The 22445-nt window shown below is 25.0% G+C and overlaps 2 protein-coding genes across 5 annotated transcripts; both read right to left on the reverse strand.

Moving 5' to 3' along the window:
• Nucleotides 1-394: 394 nt before the first annotated feature.
• On the reverse strand, nucleotides 395-7983 carry LOC112602718 (protein PFF0380w-like). The gene is made up of 12 exons (XM_025350951.1): nucleotides 6543-7983; nucleotides 6346-6453; nucleotides 5932-6277; nucleotides 5751-5841; nucleotides 5159-5336; nucleotides 4797-5076; nucleotides 4543-4701; nucleotides 2952-3092; nucleotides 2010-2105; nucleotides 1408-1536; nucleotides 1242-1343; nucleotides 395-1188 (listed from the first exon to the last, which is right to left on the reverse strand). The coding sequence occupies exons 1-12, from the start codon at nucleotides 6696-6698 to the stop codon at nucleotides 419-421; spliced, it is 2556 nt and encodes an 851-aa protein (XP_025206736.1). The 5' UTR covers nucleotides 6699-7983; the 3' UTR covers nucleotides 395-418.
• Nucleotides 7984-9643: 1660 nt separating this feature from the next.
• Nucleotides 9644-17152, reverse strand: LOC112602537 (mitogen-activated protein kinase kinase kinase 15-like). Of its 4 annotated transcripts, none has more exons than XM_025350656.1 (15): nucleotides 17052-17152; nucleotides 15280-15466; nucleotides 13053-13256; nucleotides 12785-12960; nucleotides 12490-12658; nucleotides 12313-12422; nucleotides 11935-12218; nucleotides 11503-11662; nucleotides 11266-11422; nucleotides 11032-11201; nucleotides 10768-10951; nucleotides 10552-10685; nucleotides 10361-10485; nucleotides 9983-10287; nucleotides 9644-9912 (listed from the first exon to the last, which is right to left on the reverse strand). In XM_025350656.1, the coding sequence occupies exons 2-15, from the start codon at nucleotides 15412-15414 to the stop codon at nucleotides 9670-9672; spliced, it is 2556 nt and encodes an 851-aa protein (XP_025206441.1). In that variant the 5' UTR covers nucleotides 15415-15466; nucleotides 17052-17152; the 3' UTR covers nucleotides 9644-9669. The 4 variants fall into 4 exon arrangements, with proteins under 4 accessions (XP_025206441.1, XP_025206442.1, XP_025206444.1 ...); XM_025350657.1 differs by lacking the exon at nucleotides 17052-17152 and adding an exon at nucleotides 16797-16857; XM_025350658.1 differs by having other exon boundaries at nucleotides 9824-9912; nucleotides 10000-10287.
• Nucleotides 17153-22445: the final 5293 nt, after the last annotated feature.

Consider the following 22445-nt stretch of genomic DNA (forward strand, 5'->3'; position numbering starts at 1 on the left):
GTTACATTTTTTTTTTTTATGATAACAATTTGAAAAAAACATTTATATTAATTTTATACAACAATTCTTAAAGTACAAATTATTATATTATAATATAATAATTAAAGGAAATAAATAAAATAAGCTGAGCAAAAACAAGTTATCCGTACATTTATTATCAGTATAGACTCTATTATGCCAATAAAATTACAGCTGTACAAACATCAGTCATGAAGCATAATAAAAAAATATGTTTTCTAAGAATATTTCATAAAAACTAAATATGAAAGATATATTACTCAAAATAATGAAATATTAGTACTTAAACATTAAATACTTATAAAACAAATAAACTAATCAATTAACAACAAGAAATACATAATTCTTTTTTTAAAACAGTGTGTATTATAAATATAACAGTAATAGAATTAATTTGAGTTTAAATCATTTTTAAATGAGACTTCATATACTGATTGTAGATTTTTTTAAACTGGCATTTTGTTAATGGTGGTGGAATTTTGTTTCTAATATAGTTTTCAGAATACGTTTTATACATATATCCCACACAAATACTGGTTTCAAATAATTGTTTCTTTAAGTCTCCAGAAATTTTGGGCACACATAAAATTCTAGGAATACCTTTTATGTAAGTTAACACTTTTTCTTGCTCTTCGGATGGTACACTTTCTAGATCAATTTCAGTATCACTCTCAGGAACATATAAATTGTAGTCTTTGTCTAACAGCTTTAAAGATTCTTTCATGAAATTTGTGATTATAATTTGTTCGCTTATTACTTTTGCTTGTTTTGGATGATTACCTTTCAACGCAACATCACTATTAGAATACCAATTGTAATTATCTGGTTTCAAAATGGCATCGAGACGCTGTTCAGGAATACCCAATGTATTTATAAAAAATACTCGGCACACTTTCACAGACTCCTCATTCATAGTTAAATAGCATGTCAGACATCTCTCAAAATTACTTTCTGAATTTTCAACCATAACCAATTGCACTAATTGAGCGATTTTACAGTTCTGTTCAGTCACATTTTCCAATTGATGAAATTGATTAAAAATTTCTTTTCGCTGAGGATCAGGTACAAAATAATAACATTTTAGCTGACAATTTGGGTCGCAATATGGTGGAAGCATTTCACCATAACATTCTGTTAAAACTTGATCATAAATGATAGATTCAGGAGTTTCTAGAACAAAAATAGGTATTAAAAATGTATCAAACATTAAATATGTTTATTACCTTCAGCGATATTAAGCTTTGTGGATTCTGCAATCATGTTTTTTGAATTATTATTATTATTATTATTTGTTTCAAATCCTATTTCAGTTGCATTACATCCATCTAATAAAAATAAATAAATTATAAAATATAAGATATTAAATAGTGATTATTATAATTAAATTACCTTTTACACTAATATTAGTATCATAAATAGGCTGTACTCCCATCATATTTTCATCATTTAACATACCCATATAAACATATTCCAAATCCATATCATTATTGTTTGAAATTTTATTCATCACTTCTTTTTCTAAAATAAGCAAAATATTTAAATTAAATACAAAATATGTTATTTTTTAAATTTTAACAATAATAAAATTATATTTTATGAGGTAATCATTTAATAAAAATACCAAGGACAAATAATTTGATTTTACTGTCAAATAAAATATTCTAGAACATTTTTTTAAAAAAAAAGTCTGAAAAACGAACTATTCAAATCACAAAACTGTCAGTACAATATATATCTAAGTCAAACTTAAAACTTGTATTTTGACTTTTTACAAGAAAATGAAATATATATTTTTAATTCTTATGATTTTAAATTTAACTTTTGTGAATTAAAGGAACTCTATTGGACAAAAAAACGGCTAAATTTTTTTAATATACATTTTGTTTTCAAACTTTTTTTTCCGAGTTATTTTATAGGTATGTCATTAAAATATATCATACAAAATAATTTTACAAAAGTCTATTTATATATAGAAGTAAATAAATAATTACCTTCAAATAATATATTTGTCTTTATTGATTCTACAGACATATTTTTCACATCGTTTTTATTTATTTCATATTCTAATGCAGTTGTATTATCTTCATCTATTAACAAAAATAATTGTACATGAAATTAAAATTTAACTATGTAAAGTATTCAATTGAAATTCTATGTGAGAAAAAAGATTCTATTGATATCAAGGTATCATAATTAAACAAATCCTAGCATTAGAATTATACTATAATAGATTCTCAAAAATAAATCATTTAATATAAAATTAATTACTAATTAGTTATATTTTTTCTAAATATATATTTACATTAACCAGTGGCAATTCATGAAGTTCACTATCAACTTTTATAAAACATCAATTTAAGTTGCTAGTAAAACAAAAATTTGATAGAAGTACATAACCAAAATAATTTAATTATGTACATTTAGTTGTTTAAGTTCTTTATTTATTAAAAATAATTTCTTTATCCTGATATTATTTATTATTATTGTTAGTATTTAGATATGAGAGTAAATAAACAGTAATTAATGGCCAATGCATAATGGTATGGAATTGTATTAATAATTGTTATGATAGCACAACACAATAAAAATAGGTTTAGTACACATATTAATGGAGCTTCGAAAGACAATACTTAATTACCATACAAATTTATAAACGTAGCTAATACTGTATGACCAAATAGAGCTTAACTCATCTGTGCACTACAAATTATTTAATTGTTAATAGACTTACTTATAAACATGAAAAGTTGTAAATTTTTTTTTATTTTTATCACATTTTTATGTTACAAAATATGTACATAATGATCAGTTATAATATATAATAAAACTTTAATATATTTTTTTAAATATTTCATATAATCCTGTGCACTGTAGCATGAACTTGAACTGCCACTGATATCTCCAAAAAATTGTAATTATAATTAGCAAGTTACCTTTTAAACTATTCTTTGTATCATGTATAGGTTGATCTTCCATAACACTTGCATTCATATTTACATCATTTAATATATCCAAATAAACATATTCTAAATCGATATCATTATTATTTATACTTCCATTTATGTTCTCTCTTTCTGAAATAATCAAAATGCTGAAATTTAACTTAAATTTTTAATATATACTATATACAAGATTTCTATTGAATTAAATGTTTTTAAATTCAGATTAAAGTAATGAATTTTATTAGTAGAAAATATGTTTGGAACTTTCACTTTAGGGGGTAATTTGTAAAATTTTTTTTTAAAATAGTCAAAGTTATTAGAAAAAATAATTATTTTTATCCAAAACTAAAACAAGTTGTTGTCATAATTATTATTATTATTATTTTTTTTTTTTTTTGTACTCAAGTTGGGTACATCAATTTTCTAAATATTTTGATTTTCTTTGAGTTACTTAAAAACAATTTTATTTTCTAATATGTTAACCAAGCAAAAACTTTGAAAACTGAATTCAAGATCTCACCTAAGTTGTTATTATAATAGCTATTTAAAAATATTAAAGATATACGAGTAAGATTTTAAATTATAAGTATTTAAAAGTTTAAATTTTGACAACATTTGTAAACATTAAAAGTTACATGTTGTTTTATAAAATGTTTAAGTATGGTTGAGGATTGAAAATTTAAAACAAGGTTTTTTCATACTAAAACCAAAAAATTTAAAAAACATATTAAGGTTAATTTTCCAGTTTTCTTTTATAGACACTTTTAGTTCAGATTTTCAGGAAACTAAATATGCAAACAAAGAATAAAGATTTTAGTTATTTTGTTCAAATTTAAAAATATTATTTGTAGGTAATTGAAAAACTTAAAAACATTTATCATTCTATTACCTTTTTTACCTTTTTATAGCATAAACCTATTTACATATTTCTATGGTAAAGTTAGTAGTACTGATTTAGTATTAACTTAAAAATAACATATACCATTACAATTACTAACACAATGACAAGGTATACTTGACATCTACTATACAGCAGAATATTTATTTTGTAATGATTATTGAAAAATAAACTATATACTTATTTATAATTTATGGATTTAAATAAATAAAAATAAAATATCATAATAACAAATTTAGAAAAAAGATTTAATAAGGAAAAAATCTTTTCATGATAACATAGGTTTATTTCTTTGAAGTATTAAAAAATGAAAATAATTATTTTATCAGACTATATAGTGTTCTATACAATTTTAAAAATGTCTTCATAATTGATTGCAAAAATTTGACTTATTAAATACTATATTGTATGACTAAACTTTTATTATAAAAGATTAACAGTAATAGGTACAATTAAAGACTCTGCTTAAACACACCACATACAAATTTAACATGGTGTGAAATTTTTAAATACCAAAATTACTATCATTACCTAGTTTTTATTATCTTTTTTACTATGAGATAATCTATAGCTACAATTTAATACTCCTTAATAAATATAAAAAAAAGTATACAATTTACTAATATTAAAATTATCAAAAACATGAATCTAGATGCAAACTAAAAATTAAAAATCATTTATTACCTTTTGCAATTTCTTTTTCAAATGATTCTAGATATTGTTTTGTTAAACTTAAATCAGTCTTTTCTTTAGATTGAAATTCTTTAACGTCATTGACATCATCCAACATTTCTTCAAAATTTGAACTATTGCATTTTGTTGAGGAATTTAATGATTGTACTTCTGTTAATAGTTTAAAATATTATATTTATTTATTAAAATGTTATGTCTAAAATTTTTAAATATACATATGATTAAATAGATTAATTTCTTCTCACCTTTATTACTGTCATGTAATACTGGTGAATTTAAAAGTGTAGTTACTTCAAGTATTTTATCATATTCTTTTAGCTGTTGATCTATTTTATGCTCTAATGAATTTAACAAAATAGTTCTTCCATCATCACTATTTTTTCTTTTATTTTCTTTGACTATCAAAGTATTTTTATCTACTACATTAAATTTTATTCTACTAAAATCAGATGGATTAGTACAGTCATTAATAGATGTTTTGAACTGTTTACTATTGGAATCTTTGTTATTGAAGACAAACAAGTTCTACAAAATAAATTTTTATGGTATTATATGTAAAATATTATTATATATGTTCAAATATTAAAAATTCACTGTATAAACATACTTTTGGTTTAATTGATGGAACTGCATACTTATTAAGTTGATAAACATTATCAATCTTCTTAATGTAATAGCTTTCAAAATGATCAGAGCATATTCGATTAGTTTTTAATGGCTTCCAAAAAGGTAATCCAATATTATTTAACCATTTTTTTAGTAGAAATTTGTTTTCAAGCGGAAATCTAAAGATTAAATATTAGCTTATTTTAAAATTAATTCCATTGAAATAACCATGATTGCAGTTGTATAAAATAAGTATAGTAAAATTTTCTCAGTACTTAGTCTTTTAAAAATATGAAATATACTTTAAAAATAAATATATGAATACTATGTATTTTATATGTATTATGTATTTCATGGATTGATTATTTCACAATGTTGCATACAATTTAAAATATAATTGCGAATCAGTCTATTATTACATAATATACTATAATGTTGTATTTTATTTTGATCACATTAGTGTTTTTTATTATAAACCTAAACTGTAACCCCAGTTGTATCACTAATAATAAAATATTTGGTGTTCAACTAGTTAAACTTTTAAAGTTATATTTTTTCTTAAACATTCTTTAGCCATATTAAATATAACTTACTTGAAAAATAATGTAGTTTTTCCATTTTTTAAAGATGTTTTCTTGCAGCCTTGAATTACACAAACATATATTGATGTTGATTTTGTGTGTTCTATTTTTAAATTTTATTTTGTATAAATACTTACCATAATTAAAATAGAATAATTTAAATTTCTAATTAATAATCATTAACTATACTTACTGCAAACATCATTAACACGTTTTTTTCGTCGTTTCCTAGTAAACTTTGCATACTCATACGAATGTAAATAAAGAGTTGGTACAATAAAATTGTTTTTCAAAATTGTTTGTTTATAGAGTTTGCCATCTCTTCTTACCATATTAGAAGTAAAATCGTCTGCTTTAAAATGAATAGAACATATCTTTGAAAAAGGATTAAACAAACCATGGTGTCCACACAATCTCCACCAAATTTCACAAAGATCTTTATTATCCTTAGGAAAATTGATAAAAAATAATCTATCAAACTGATTTCTTGCATTTGAATTACACAATATAACAGCACATTTAGTATCATATTGGCTGGTCTGAAAAAAAAAACAAAATCATATTATTTTTTACAAATACATAATAATAATAAAATAACTAAACAAACATTTTCATAACTCGTTACATTTGAAGATAAAGACACGGTGTCAAATTCATTTTCTGAAAGCGATGACAGCGAATCTTGATTTAATGATCTCAGTGCATTTTTTTTTTTCTAAATAAAACATAAATAATACAACCATCAAATTATATACTTTACACGCACAACCGGGGTACTAAATTGGAATAAATAAAAGGTCTTACTCTTTCGAATGAAATGTTCCTAACAGAACCATCATCACATGGATAGTCACTGACGTCACTTAACTTCATATCTGTAGTGTTTGGTGTATCGAAGTCGATGTCTGAATAATTTACATCGCTTGTAGAAGAAACGTCACTCAAATCAGAATCCGTCATCGTGACTGTTAATACTCTTTAATAATATCTGTCAAGCCTTGCGTACGTAAACCCGGAATTGTAGACTCGTAGACAGTGGACAGAAATACCACTATTGAACAGTGCACTCAGCGGTCTACATCCCTGGCCAATGAAATGAATGAAGGAATACGCAATGGAAGGAAGGATAACAGTCAGCGACAAAATTCAAAAATATTTAACAAAATAGTTCATATTATACAATATTGCGGTTATTTATTTATTTATCAAACTTACGAGCAATAATGATTAATGAATATTAGATCGACGCTAATATTTGGTATCGGCAGTTGTGATAAAAATGTATAAATAGAATTAAAATGTACACGGCGTTGTTACCACGATTATATATAGTATCCTCTATAGTTAACAATGTATTAATGACATGTATCACACTAGTACAATATTTTTACTAGTTGATTTATAAACTATGATGACAACATGACATATTGATCAGGGTTAGGTTAGATTTAATAAATAAAAATTAACGATTTTGAATCGATGGTAATGATGACCAATGATGGCGTGAACTTTTTGTCCATAGACGAAAAAAAGTCAAGTTACACCACCCGCCGGCCACCATCCAGTAACCATATATTTTATTCATTAAGTACATGGATGAATAGTTTAGAGGGGAGGGGGTATTTTAAGATGATTTCGTTACAAATTAATAATAATAATAATAATATTTTTCTGGGTAAGTACTACAAAGTCTCTTTACAGTAATCTAGGATCTAGGTAATTCATATTGGCGGTGTCGCGGAAGAAATGCGCAAGCAGTCCCCGCGGCGTCGTCGGTTCATAACCGTAAAAAAAAAAAGAATCTAGGTAATTCAATAAAAATAATTTTTCTGTTTCCGTATTAGTTAACGGTCTGCTACAATTTATTTCATCGCTTGTTTTCATATAATTAGAAAAATGTATTTTATTGAAGTCTTGCAGATCATTATTAAGAAGACGTCACATCCGCAATGTCACCGTCTTACGTACGACATAGAAAATTAGCGTTTCTTGAATCAATTGTGCATTATTAATTTTAATATTAGATTGAATTAATCTATCATTAAAATTAAACCTAAGAACACTATGCTTAAATGTTGACTTTTTTTTTATTTTTAACTATACCGAATATTTTTAACATGTTATGTTAATAATATTCATATTTTGTGGTCTGTGGGTGTAGTGCTCTCATAATACACAAACTCAAAATCAAATTATTGAATATTATAACACCTTAAAGCATAGGTGGCAACTTTTTTTTTTTTTTTAAATAAATGGCGTTTATTGGAAATTTACAATCTGTACATTACATTATACAATAAGTAAATATGATATGGCAAATTAAATAATATAAAGAGAAGGTGGCAACTTACAGTTAGCAAGCCACATATTGTGACTCACATCATTATCAGATAAGGCTCGAGTAATTTTATGAAATCAAAATACTAGATTAGGTAAAAAATTATAAAATAATTATCAAATTTTATAAAATCTACAAACATTATAGCTTTTAGTATCATTGTATTTGTACATGTGGCTCGCAAACCTATTCATGTTGGCCACTCCTGCCTTAAAGCATTTAATTAGCAAAATTCAGTAAATGACTGGGTTATTTAGGTACGGTTGCTTAATATAGAGTAGAGACTAAGATCAATACCTATTTTGAAACAGTTAAGTACATGATTTAAGCTAGGTACTAAATTTGTAATGGTTCGAAAAAAATTATCACCTTTTTAAATTTTAAATAGACTTGTTTTTTCACCAATAAATTATCAAGTATAACTCTGGGTCGATATTTACCTTATCTGGCATTGACTTACTATGTACAAGTATAAACATGAATTTATGTTTAATCTACTGTATAAGTACAACTTATTTATCTTCACTTTTAAGTTATATATTGTTCAAATTTTGAAAAAATTGTATATCTGCTAAAAAAAAACTAAAAATTATACGCAGATGTGGAGCCAAAGTCAAATTCATTCTATGTACTTTTTCAAAACATGTTTTTCCTAAAGACTTTTAGTAGAAAATGGATGTAATTTTGAATATTCTCAATGAAATATCTACTTACGAGTCAATAATTTATATTTTAAATGAAGATTTTGGAAGACTGAGCTACTTTGTCCATTCTTCCATTGAAGAAACTTCATGATAATATTTAAAAATTTGCAATAGTTTCTCATTATTCATAAAATATTTGAAGTTTTTACCAAATTCTTCATTAAATCAGAGAAAAAACTTAAAAACTGACTGCAGTGTGAATTAGAATTTTTTTATATTCAAATATTGTTGGAAAATTAATAAATTCTTGATTTCTAATAAAATAAAAATAGACCAAATATCTATTATAGTATTATGTGTGGAAAATCAGCACTAAAGAAAAATATTTCTGACATTCCATTTATCTTCCCTTAATAATATTCATAGATTCAGTACACGAGCCACCTATTGCCAACCTCTGATCTAATTAAACCATACATGTATGGGCCAGTAAGTCACTGTAATCAGTGAATAATATTGTAAAATAAAAAAATTCTTCTACACAAAAATTATTAAACAAGTATGAATGTTTCTAATACATTATATAATTTACTATTTGAATATTTATAAGAAATGCTATCAACAGTTTCAATTTATTTAAATATATTTTATTATAAATAAATAATAATATAAATTAATTTATAAAATATACAAAAATCTGAAATAGGTAATTAAATATTAATTTAAATCCCTTTTAATAATTTTTATGTTAGTATTTACTGGCATAAATACACTTTTATAAAATTGAAGAGTTATAATATTACTTTTAATTATATTATCTTTTATCTAAAATTATAAAAAATATATTTTAAATAGTATTTTATTTAAATTATTTCACCAATTGAATTAATTTAATTATAGGCCCGCTTAAATAAAAAATGATCTTTAATTTAAATGTTATGTATATAATTCAGTTGGCATACTGACTAATAAATACATCGTTTAATAAATCAGTAGCTGTTGCTCGCTGATTATGATCAGAAGTAAAACACCGACATAAAAAAAGATATGCTTGATCACTCAGTTCAACAGGTATATCTGGATGTTTCTTATAATGACCAATTATATAAGCAGCTGCTTCTCTATATTCTATATAAGGTACATTAGCTGTTGCCATTTCTACAACTGTACAACCTAATGACCATATGTCAGCCTACAAAAAAATCAAAAAACAGTTATAATAATAGTTTTAACTTTTTAGCCTCTACTTGTTTTCAACATACTGGTGTGCCATAACCACCTGAAGGTATATTTATCACTTCAGGAGCCATATACGGCAATGTGCCTGTATAACTTCTAGTAGTTGGAAATAATTCAAAAAGACGTTTAGATATTCCAAAGTCAGATATTTTTGCCACACCAGTAAATGTATTAATCAGAATATTATCTCCTTTAATATCACGGTGTATAATATTTTGATCATGTAAATATTTCAATCCTTCAAGAATTTGTTTAGTATAAAATGAAATAACAGGCTCATCTCTTTTTAATGGTCCCCATTTCGAGCGTAATAAGGTGGAAAGACTTTCTAAGAACAATAATTTGTCTATGAACTTTCAAGTCAATGTCTCAAGACTCAATAAAATATGAAATATATCTACCTGGTAATTGTTCCATAATTATTTTAAAAGTACCACATTCATATATTGATCCTAAATACTGAACAATGTTGCGATGATACTGTTGAGAATGAAGATTTACTTCTTTTAGCAGTTGCGGAACATCCCTTGAAAAATAATAATACATTAATATAAAAAATGAAAATAAATATTATACTTAAATAAATAAATACTTAATGTTAATGTCTTGTATTTCCTTAACTGCGATTTTCTTTTTTGTGTTGCTATCAAGAGCTGCATAAACAATTCCATATGTTCCCTGGCCAAGAATTTTTTTAGTATTATCATCATTAAGCTCATATATAAACTAGAAAAAAATATTCGTTTTAATATAAATTAAGTTGATATGTGCAATTAATACTATTATTCAAAGAAACATAAATAACTACATTAATTTGTTTCTTAGACAAATCTTTATTCAAGTAAGTGGTCGTGCCTTTATCATATTCCATCATATTTTTTACAAGATCATAAAACTTTTGACGACATAGAGATGATGGAAAATATAATTGGAAACTATCAAAATTTGTGTTAACACATAAAAATAAACACCGTTCATCTATTTTACAACAACTATAAAAATGAATAACAAATATAATTTAAAAATTTAAAAAATTATAATATAATGATAAATATTAAATAAATAAAAATACCTAACACTCCTAATCATACTACTAATAAATATCCAATTCTCCATTTGTCTACAATCTTTTATAGTACATGTTGTACATTGTTTGTGCAGGGAAACAGATTTTTTTTCAACCTCAAAGTTTACTTTAACATAGCCAGGCAAATAAATCTTTGATGATTCTAAAACTATGACCTAAAAATAAAATTTGTTAATAAATTGATTTTAAAATAGTTTTTAATTTTATTTATATACTCACAGGAAAACTGTAAATGTTACTGGCAATTTCTTGTTTGGTAACATCTATAAAATATTCCATCCAAAACTTAAAGTTATTTTCTTGAGCATTAATTTTTCCACTTTTTTTTCTAAACTCACATATTAGTTTAATATTTCCAATTGTTGATTTATAACACCTATTATACAATATAAATATACAATATTATATACATTAGGTACACTTGTTATTTATTATAATTTACAAAGAATTACTTGCCAAATTGAAGGTTTTAGTTTAAACATACATTCAGCAGCTTTAATGACTTTACCATAATTTTCTGTTAGCACGTTAATTTCAAAATATGTTGCAATAGTCCAGTAGTCATCAAGAGATGTTAAACTTCCTTTTTTTCCAATTAAATTATTTAAAAATACACCTATATAGAATTACTAATTTAAGTGAAATATAAAACTGTTAAAATATATTTTGGTGTTAGATAACTCAAGAATTAAAAAGTAAAATGCATAGTTAGGTTATGTATGGTTAAAAAATAATATAAATTGAAAAATATGCATTACAAAAATGAGCAACAAAACCATCAATGAACATTTAAATTTTTGTTAGCTAGGTACTTTGAAAAATATACAACTGTATATTATTATTTGTTATTAAGTTGTTAACAAAAATAATAATAAGATATATAGATACCAATGCGTTGAAGCTCTTCAGACTTAGAAAATTCATTCCCAGCAACTAGTAATAATGTTGCAAGATTGACTCCAGAATGGAGATTTGATTGCATTTCAAAAGCTTTCCGATACCAATAAATAGCATTTTGAAGGGCAGCTTTATCTTTTAAAATAGATTCGACAAATTTGTCTTTATAAATACGACCATATAAGCAAATTAAATCGGGTATAAAACCTTCATTTTTTATCAATGAAAATTCTATTACTTGCATTGCTTTTAGTTGATTCTCAGGTTTATTACTTCTGAATGTAAAATATAGGTAGATAGGTAATACAAATATTAAAATAAAATTATTAATAAAGATACAATTTAAGTAATTTAACAATTTTAAATCACCTATTTAAAGCAAAGCAATATAAGTATTGCAATAATGGTGTTTGTATAAAATGTTTTTTGTCAGGAATAGCTTCTACGTCTTTAACAAGTTGAATCACTCCATCATAGTCCTGATATCATATGACAGTTATTTAAAATGTTGATAATTTTTAATTAATATTGAGATTTTGTAACTACCTGAACATCACAAAATGCTTCCATAATGTTGTATAGTATATCAATAGTAAGTACATTTGGATCATTTAGACAATTTTTCATTATGAGCAATTTTTGTCGTAACATTTCGCCAGAGTAAGTTTTTGTAGCTGTTTTTAAGTCTGATAAAAATTTCTCTTTAATATAATCTCTATATCAAACAAAATAAAAGTATTCTGTTAATTACTATTATTACTAATGTACTTATAAATATTGTATAATAGAAATAATTTTAGTTTCATTGCTTTCATAAAAAATTAAAAAAATACTTTCATACTTGGATTGAATTTTAAATTTTTTTAAACATTTTTGTAATGTTTCTGCAACTGATTTTGTAGATTCAATAGCAGTTGAACTGTTATTGTCATGCAATGAAGAATTAATACATATAAGACATACGCCACATTCAGCTAATTTATATGGAATAAACGTAATAGAATCATCACAAGACCACTAAGAACATAAATAATTATTAGAAAAAGGTAATATTTTTCCATCTAATATAAAAAAAGCAAAATATTATGTTTTATGTACATATGATATACCTTCAGACGTAATGTAACTTCGTCATCTAAATTGTTATATAAAATTATGTTTTGATTCATTCCAAAATTTTGGCGACAACCTAAATAATAAAATAAAGAGCCGCGTTGAATATCTGTTGAAAAATCAACTATAACTACATCTGCATAATAAAATGTTTTTAATTCATCATTTTCTTCTAAATCGAATTCTTCAAATAGTTCAAACTAAAATTGGTATCAAAATACAAAATATAATAAGTAAAATAATAAGTGACAAGTATACAATTTTATAAATTATAAACTGAGGCTACTAAGATTATAAATTATGTTTTTGAGGTTTCAGCCCCTTTAGATTTACAAAGATGATGAATTTAATGAACTATTCATATCTAACTGAATAAGAGCTCATATTTTTTTTTAAGGAGATGAATAAGTGCAATCAATCTATTTCAGATGTTTCAAATGTTTGAATGCTTTTATGATTTACGTTTTAAATGTTAACTTATGTTAAGATTGTTAAGAATGACTATGTGATCTCCATAAATGCTTAAAATTATTACCTAGGTAGTTATTAATTTAAACCAAAAGTTATATCTTTAAAAAAATTTTTAGAAAGTAATAGTTAAAAATCCTAAAAAACATTAATAATTTATATTACCTATTTTTTTTATATAGTAATAATTATTATAATGTTTAATATTAAACATTGAAATACGGAATTATTGCTTATTCCTTAGCTAAATCACAGATCACGTCATAACCATATGTAAAATAACTAATAAGAAATATTAGTAATATTACTAATATTAGCATTTGACGTGTTTCTAACAGATAAAATAAGTATAAACAATGATCAATAAAGGTAATCCCAAATTAATTAAAAACAAAAAATACACATATAGTAGTTAGTACCGATATAGGTATCTGCTAAAAAGATGTGTCCACGTGATCACGTCGCATGATAACTAATAGTAGTAAGCATGGATTTGATTATTCGAATACCCGGATATTCAATTCCGGATTTGAATTTAACTCTTATCCGGATTCAAATTTATTTTTTTGATATGACTAAGAGTTATTTCTAATTTATTATATTAAAAATTTAAAAGAATGAGTTTACAATTAAAGTTTATCGACTATAGTATAATTAATTCAAACATTAATTTTTCATTTGTAATCGAGTCAGATATCAATAATCTAGATTTTTAAAATTCGAACATGCCCATCATTAATGACTGAATATTGAATAATTTTAAAACATGCAGCTATTATATATGCGAATAGGTATACGATAAACAAGTATAAAACTATACGAGTCTATTATGTATATCAATATTTTTTATAAACACATAAGATAAATTAAACATTATAAAAGTCGTTGCAAGATAAAATGTATTTGATAGATTCTCATACACATTAACTATACATTATAAAAATTAATTTCAAATGTTTTTTACGAATAGCCTCGGTTATCTAACGTAATTATTACGATGTTATTATATTAATTTATCATTATATAAAATAAAATACTATTAACTAAAAAAACGGGAGAAAAATTTAGATATCATATTAAATTATTAATAGACCAAGTGTTGATCGTCGGATAGATATAGATAAATTCTATATTTGTCTTCGATAGACCTCTATAATGGTCTATGATATATAAATGAAGTAAAATAATAAGTCCTACATGGCTACATAATATAAAACAAATGTATTTTAATAGGATAAATAAAAAAAAATGCCTACATATCAAATCTCAACTAATAACTACCTATATTATTATTACAATTTTATTTTATATTATAAATTAAAACTATTACTTATTGTTCTACTTATAGATACAATCAAATTCTTACATAATTATATTAACGATTAGCTTATTAATTAAAGTATAGACTTATGTATTATACTTATTAGTATCAACATACTAATTAGACAATTAGAAGATACCTATAAATTAATTCAAAATGAATTACAAAATTATGTACCTAAGTAACTTATCAGCAGTGTATCACAAAATGAATAATTATATTTAACCATTGTACCCATCATACACTTATCTAATATATAGAAACATTGTCACTTATTTTATTCTAAAGAAAGGTTAAGACTTTCTTTAGGATATGCGGTAGCATTAAAAGTTAAAAATATAACAAAGGTACTTATGACACCACTTATTTAAAATATAGTAAGTTCTAAAAAGTGTTTAATTTTAATTTTAGATAAAGTAAAGATATAATATTACCGAAAAAGTATTCAATTTATAACAGCTAACCATTCTAGTTGCTTGTTGTACTTCTTCCAATATTTTGCGGCATAATAAATTATTATTATTATTATGGACTACATGGTCCGCATTTGTAATACACACAATATTCATAATTTGGTGCGATTTAAAATGTTACTACAAGAATGCATAGAATAAAAATTATCTGGAATTCAAAAATAAATATAATTATAACAATTAAGATTATTGACACTAGGTATTATTGTACGTATTTAATATTTATGCGTATCAACCGTGAACGATGCTCATAGCTAGGTTTTTTTTTGTAATATATTCTATGTTAAATTTTCTTAAAGAATGGATTTTAGCAATTAAATCATCATTAATAATTGTTTAAAGTTAGGGTACCTTTAACCGGATGATGGCATTTTCCGCCAATTTTATTACTTGTAATTTGTGCCACGAATAGGTACATTTGAGTACGTATGTGATTTGCGCCAAAATATAAAAATATAACAGTATTTTACGCCACATAAACAAATTAATTTTGGTATTTTGCGCCACGACATTAAATGAAATGGAATATGTAATTTACGCTACACTTTCTACTTCAATTGCAGTTAGAATTTAGTATTTACCAGCAGATAAATTTATTGATATCGCATAAGATATACAATACTACGTACCGACGCGTGTCCAATATAATTTTGATTTTATTTTTATATATTTTATTACAAAACGAAAATTTACTTATTTAATATACGTGGAGTTTGTTTTACTTACATACATTTATTTATAATTTTAATATTAGTCGCGTTAATTATAATTTTAATAAGATGAAGAATGGCGCAAATTACAAATTTAAAAAGTTGCGCAAATTACCAATTTTTAGATGTGACGCAAATTACATATATATTTTTTTTTTTTTTTTTGGGTTGTTTTTGGCGCAAATTACATACGCCCCTTTAACCTTGTATACATTATATATTCATATATACCTAATATGTCTATATATATGGTGAATTGGTGAGAGTGACTACTGACCAGATAAAAAAAATCCAAAAAAAAAGAAAATTTTAAAACTTTGAAACTCTAGTATAAAAAACCCTTTCTCTTAAGGAATTGTACAATGTGTATACTATTTTACCTATTTTGTCTAAAGTTCATTACCGACTGTGCACATTTTTTTTTATCTAATAATATTTAAAAAAAATTAATTAATTAAAATTACTATTTAATTATAATCTCAACTAATTTGGTGTGTTTCTTTATGAATTTATGATAAAAATACTTTGAAACTTATTACATTGAAAATATAAGAAATATTTTAATGTATGATTATTGAAAAAGTTAAACTTTAGTCTTTAATTATTCATTAATACGTTTCCTACGTACTTAACTTCAATAACATTACATATAATCTTGTATTATTAAGAGTATGCACCATAAAATATAAATTAAAATAACTATACAATCATTATCATTAGTCAGTAATATTTTTAAAAAATAGTAAATTTCATTTATTTAACACTTACATTGCTGAGAACACTAAGACAGCATTAAAAAATTCTACTGTCTTATCGAGGTTAGCTACTTAAAAATGGTGCGTTTAATCATCATACACAACACAAAGGTAAAACGACTCTCTCCTAGGCCCCTCCTATAACTTTCCTACTCAAATAATTGTAAACATTAAAACCCTTATATAATATTTTATTATACAAAATACACACCTATATACAAATTATTTAATATTTAAGTACAATGTATTCACAGGAAGGTAGACTTACCAGCATAACGAATATTAGACGTCAATGTCAAAGTGCATATACTGCAATTTTTAAAACACTGTAGTCTGTAACGCCGCGTGTTGGTGAGTTGCTTATTGCTATTTATTCTACTCTATTTGTATTTAAATTTCTACGCAAAAAATAAAGACTTATCAAAAACTAATATAATTGTTAAGTGTGAAAATCATAAGATAACAATTTAAAATACATTTATACAGGACAAACCAAATTACAGAATCACAATATATATATATATATATATATATTAAATGCCTTTATTATCATTTATCAAGACATATTAGTATACATTTTAACATACCTACTTGGGTACCGTTGATTAAGAAAATTGGCTTCAATAGGTAGAACATAATTACGCGATTGTAACAATACGTCAATATGTGTACGTGACAAGTGTAATTTAGTATAAATGCACGTACCTATATAAATAAACTTACATAAATGTAGTATAATATTACATTATTACATACCTATGCGGAATACGACTACTTTTAAAGATATGTCGTGTATTCGTGTGTTTGAAATAAGTAATAACTATATGTTGAGTACCGACGTGCAACAATTTATTTCATAGGAGTTTTTCCTTTTGAAAATCTACTAAATGAGCACAATTCCGTGAAAAAAATAATAATATTTCTTGATTTTTTTAAATAAAAATTAATTTAAGTTATAAATACATTGTTAATTCAGTAGTTGAATATAATCTATACTATTGTAATTAAAATTGTAAGGGGTTTTCTACGACAGCGCTAACCGAGAAAACTACTGAACTGGTATGGCTGAAATTTTCTACTGTTATACCCAACACTCTACAGAAGGTTTTAGTACCTGCACTTTTGTCGATAAATAATAAGTATAAAGTTCTTGAAAAATTAAAAAATTGTTTACCTATATTATATACGTATTGTGCGGCATGGCGGGCGGCCCGCGGGTTTACAGCTACCTGTAACCTGACTTTTTTGTTCGTCAAATTGTATTGTTTGATGCAGTGGAAGACATAAGCGCCAAAATTAGATAAGAAAAAATAAAATCGTATCGTACAAAAGCACCAAAATCGTATCGTACCTGTGTGCCAAAATCCTTGGTACCTGTGTGCCACGGTTAATAGATGTTAAATTATTATTTAAAATTTATTATTAAAATTACAAAGCGAAACATATTTATTTATGAACTCTCTTCCTAACAATAAATTAAGAGTATCTCACGAAGAAATAATTACACAATGGAAGAAATATCAGGATTGTGAAATAAATCGTTTAGAATATGTGAAAAAAAGTAGGATTTTTTATAAATTCTCAACTGATTTATTAAATTTATATTTAATCGCATGTATATCATAATTTATTATTGACAAATATAAAATTTTAATTTTGGCGCAAATTATTTGTAATTTTTGCACCTTTGGCGCTTATTTCACATGTTAGGTATACAATATTATATTGGCACTTATGTCCTACACATTTTGGCGCAATTGATAGGTCATTTTTGTGCATTTGGCGCTTCTGTCATATAGCCGTTTGATGTCGACATGTAGATATGAATTGTTCCAAGAAGTTTATTGCACGTACACCATCAACATGTATACCAAATATTCGTATTAATCAATATCTAAATTTGTATCTATTTATACTACTATATAAAATTGTAAGGGATTTTCTACGACCGCGTTAATCGAAAAAAACTGTGCGTCCGAATTGCATACCAAAAAAATAAACACTAATTGTAGTGTCCGAATTGCATGCCAATTCTTAGAGAGATATGTCCGAATTGCATGCCGTGTACCTATAAGTTTAACTTTATTTATCATGCACTTAGGTACAACTTAAACTTTATTTTTGATTTTTCTATTATTTAAAAAAAAAAAAAAAAAAAAAACGCATGAATAGAAGCTGATTAGTTTCTAGATTAAAATATTTTTATATCTGAGAAAACATTTTACCAAATTGAAGAAGATGACACTGTGAATATTAAGTAAAACGATTGTAATTTAAGGTAGGTAATCAAGTGAGTGTATTTAACAATTTTACATGGCATTTCGAATAAATAATAATATTATAAAATTTAGTGTTTTTTTGATAATTACAATATTTTATAAGTTTATAATAATAAAATAAAAATATGATAATTTATAATAATAAAATATGTTAATATTGCAAATATAGAATAAAAATAATAATTATTTTTAATAATAAAATATGTTAATTTGGCAAATATAGAATAAAAATAATAATAATTATCTATGCAACAGATTACAACACACTGCAATAGGTACAGTTTGGTAAAATGTTTACTCGGATATAAAAATATTTTAATTTAGAAACTAATCAGTTATAAAAACCATAAAGCGTTTTTATTCATGATTTTTTTTTTTCAAAAAAACTAGAAAAATCAAAAATAAAGTTTTAGTAACACTTTTGTTAATAAAAAAAATAAAATAAATTAAGTAAAATTGGAATTTTTACGCATATTCATAAGTTTTCATTTTGTAACAACAATATTTATCTTTTATCCATTTTTTTCACATATTTATTCCAAATACCCTCCTGAATGTCATCATATCACTCGATTTTTAATTATTTTTGTTTGGAGGTGGAGAGAGGGTGCATTGTATTTAAATGTTCCAATTTTCTGACGACATTATTTAATATTTTTTCCATTTTTTTTTCAAAAGGTTATTCCAAACACTTAATACGACATAACTAAACGATAAAATTTGAATAGAAAATTCTATATACCAATATATCATCGTCCGAAGGCAAAATTAACAACTAATCACGAGCGAAGCCGTGAAGGGTCTGCTAGTAGTTTATAATACTTACTATAATAGTAATTAGTACCTATTAAGAAAAAATCCTCATGATTAAATCGATGAATATAATTCAATATTTCATAATGTAACAAATAACAAGTTATTTAAACTGTTAAAAATAAAATCTACGGCTGTATAGTGTAAAAAAAAAAAAATAAACAACAATAGTTTATAAAAAATAATTCACAATTTGTGGAGAGCACTAGAGCAGACGGACTAGCTGGTCCTATAACTCTTATAGGGACTCTATGTCGTCCATACCATAAGTGACTAACTTGCGGCTCGCGTTTTATATATAATATCAAAATACATATTAGATTATAAAAAATTATCAAATTAAAATAAAATGTATCTACAAACATTTTGGCTCTTGGTATCATTGTATTTGTCCATGTGGCCAGTGAACCTATTCATGTTTGGCACCCCTGCTCGATAGCATAAATAATATTATAAAAAAATGCTTGACAAAGATACGAATTACAATATAACTAATATAAGTATATAGAATTTACGCCTCTCATATGGCTCACAATGATAAAAAATAATAGTTTTGCTACTTGAGTAAAAACAAACAATATTCTAAAATAGGTAGGTATTATTAGCGCGCGCTAATACTACCGCGCAACATACAGACATACAGTACTACAATAGCCAGTAGGTACCAAAAGAAGACAACGACCGTGTTACAAAATGTTACAATTAATGTTAAAATATTATACTCGCGGTTGGCGAGACAGTGCACGATAATAGTTCACATTTTATACAATTTATAACACACATTTAAATATTTAAATAGTAAATAAAAATTTTAAATCCTTATAAATAATAATAATGTTTTTCAATTATAAAAAAATCACTTATCTCCTAAATCGTCACTTAAATATTATTTTTCGCTTAAATTTAAACTTCGAATGTCTGTTAGAAAAAAAAAAAAATACTGATATTAGTTATTTGTAATATTTTTCTGTTTCAATATGAACTACTTATGAATTATGAGCAACTTTGTATTAAAATTTTAAACTTTATGTATAAAAATTAAACATTTTAAATACCTAACGATATAATTTACAGTTGTTCGTAATATTCAGGTTAAGAAGTCTACATAATTAAAATAAAATACATATCAAATATGGTCTATTCAATATTATACTTGGACAATTTTTACAAGCCATAAAGATTGTTAGATTATTATTACTTACTATAATTTAACATAACAATTAGGTACTATTATAAAATGTTCTTATTTAAAATAAATAAACTCAAAATAACTTAATAGTTAATATTATCACTATGGTAGGTAACTAAATACAAAAAAACATTATTTTTAAACAAAGTGTTTTAGTTACGTGTTCATTACTAATTAGTAATTTATACTAACACATTGTTCTTTGCTGTACAATATATTTATCTAAATTTATTACGTTATTGCGTTCAAGATCTTTTATGTTGCGGTCTTATACTCTTATAATGTTACTCATGACGAGACGCCTCCACATACAGCTTTTACTGTGTCATCGTGTATTCGTGCCCTGTCACGATGAAATAGTAAAAGGCCTTTATGGCATGTTGCGAATACGTCAACGAATTCGGATGTAAAATCGCCTTCGCCGACGACGCCAACTGTTTCCAATGTACCATTTTGTCAGATCACACATAGGCCTTACGGTGTTTCGGATACATCTACCGGTTTGGCTGTAAAATCACATTCGCCAACGACGCCAACTGTTTCGAATGTGTCGGTCATGCCTAAACGTAAGTCTTTACGATGTATTGCGACTTGCGAATACGTCTACGAGTTTGGTTGTAAAATCGTCTTCACCGACTTCACCAACTGTTTCCAATGTGCTATCTTGTCAGATCGCACACAGGTCTTTATGACGTGTTGCAGTAATTTCTATGGGGCCATTGATGGTTAAGCCACCTTCGCGAAAGTTACTAGAGTGACTTCGCCGACTGATGCCGTTGCGACTTTAAGGTCAGTTAACAATTCGCTTTCGCGGATTATCCATCAACAATACAAACAAATTGGGATACATTTTAAAATTTTTTAAATTTCTTAGAAAATTAGGCAAATGACTTATTAAATTTTGATTATTTCAAACGTATATTGAACATCACCATAAATAATAATTAACAGACCACATAATAAGATTATTCAGTGTGGAAAATAAAATGTCGCACTTGGATGGTTCTCTTACTTGCTCACTTCTTTTGTGTTTCTCATTTTTAAATACTATTCCATAAATTGTGTATATTTAAGTCGTAGTTCTAGATCTCGCTGAAATCTCCGTATGACTGAGAAATCTTGCTGTTGCTATTTCTATTTTTCCTATCGTATGCCATCTATGCTAATTGTAAAATAGATCTACCGATTCTGTTTCGTTTTCTATGTCTGTAAAATGATTCAAGGTCTCTTGCTTATCTATGCTTTACTTATTAGACTTGGATACAGATTCATATATCTGCAGAGGTTTATCCTAGCATAGACCTTTAAAATCACTTTCGCAACTTTACCTTTAGTGTTTATAGCTAGAAAAATTTGTATCTTGTAGACAAGCATTTTGTGA

Source organism: Melanaphis sacchari, unplaced genomic scaffold, assembly GCF_002803265.2.
Source record: "Melanaphis sacchari strain LSU unplaced genomic scaffold, SCAv2.0 Contig8_pilon_pilon, whole genome shotgun sequence".
Taxonomy (NCBI): Eukaryota; Metazoa; Arthropoda; class Insecta; order Hemiptera; family Aphididae; genus Melanaphis; species Melanaphis sacchari.

Bases quoted from the DNA above. Each gene is read 5' to 3' on its own strand.
- LOC112602537 (XM_025350656.1), bottom strand. From the start codon at position 15,414: ATGAATATTGTGTGTATTACAAATGCGGACCATGTAGTCCATAATAAT. The intron at 11,663-11,934 runs GTATCTATATAT...AATTCTATATAG, and splicing joins TGAAGAGCTTCAACGCATTG to GTGTATTTTTAAATAATTTA. The intron at 10,288-10,360 runs GTAGATATATTT...TATTGTTCTTAG, and splicing joins AATTATGGAACAATTACCAG to AAAGTCTTTCCACCTTATTA.
- LOC112602718 (XM_025350951.1), bottom strand. From the start codon at position 6,698: ATGACGGATTCTGATTTGAGTGACGTTTCTTCTACAAGCGATGTAAAT. The intron at 6,454-6,542 runs GTAAGACCTTTT...TGTTTTATTTAG, and splicing joins GGAACATTTCATTCGAAAGA to AAAAAAAAAAATGCACTGAG. The intron at 5,842-5,931 runs GTAAGTATAGTT...ATTTAAAAATAG, and splicing joins ACGTGTTAATGATGTTTGCA to AACACACAAAATCAACATCA.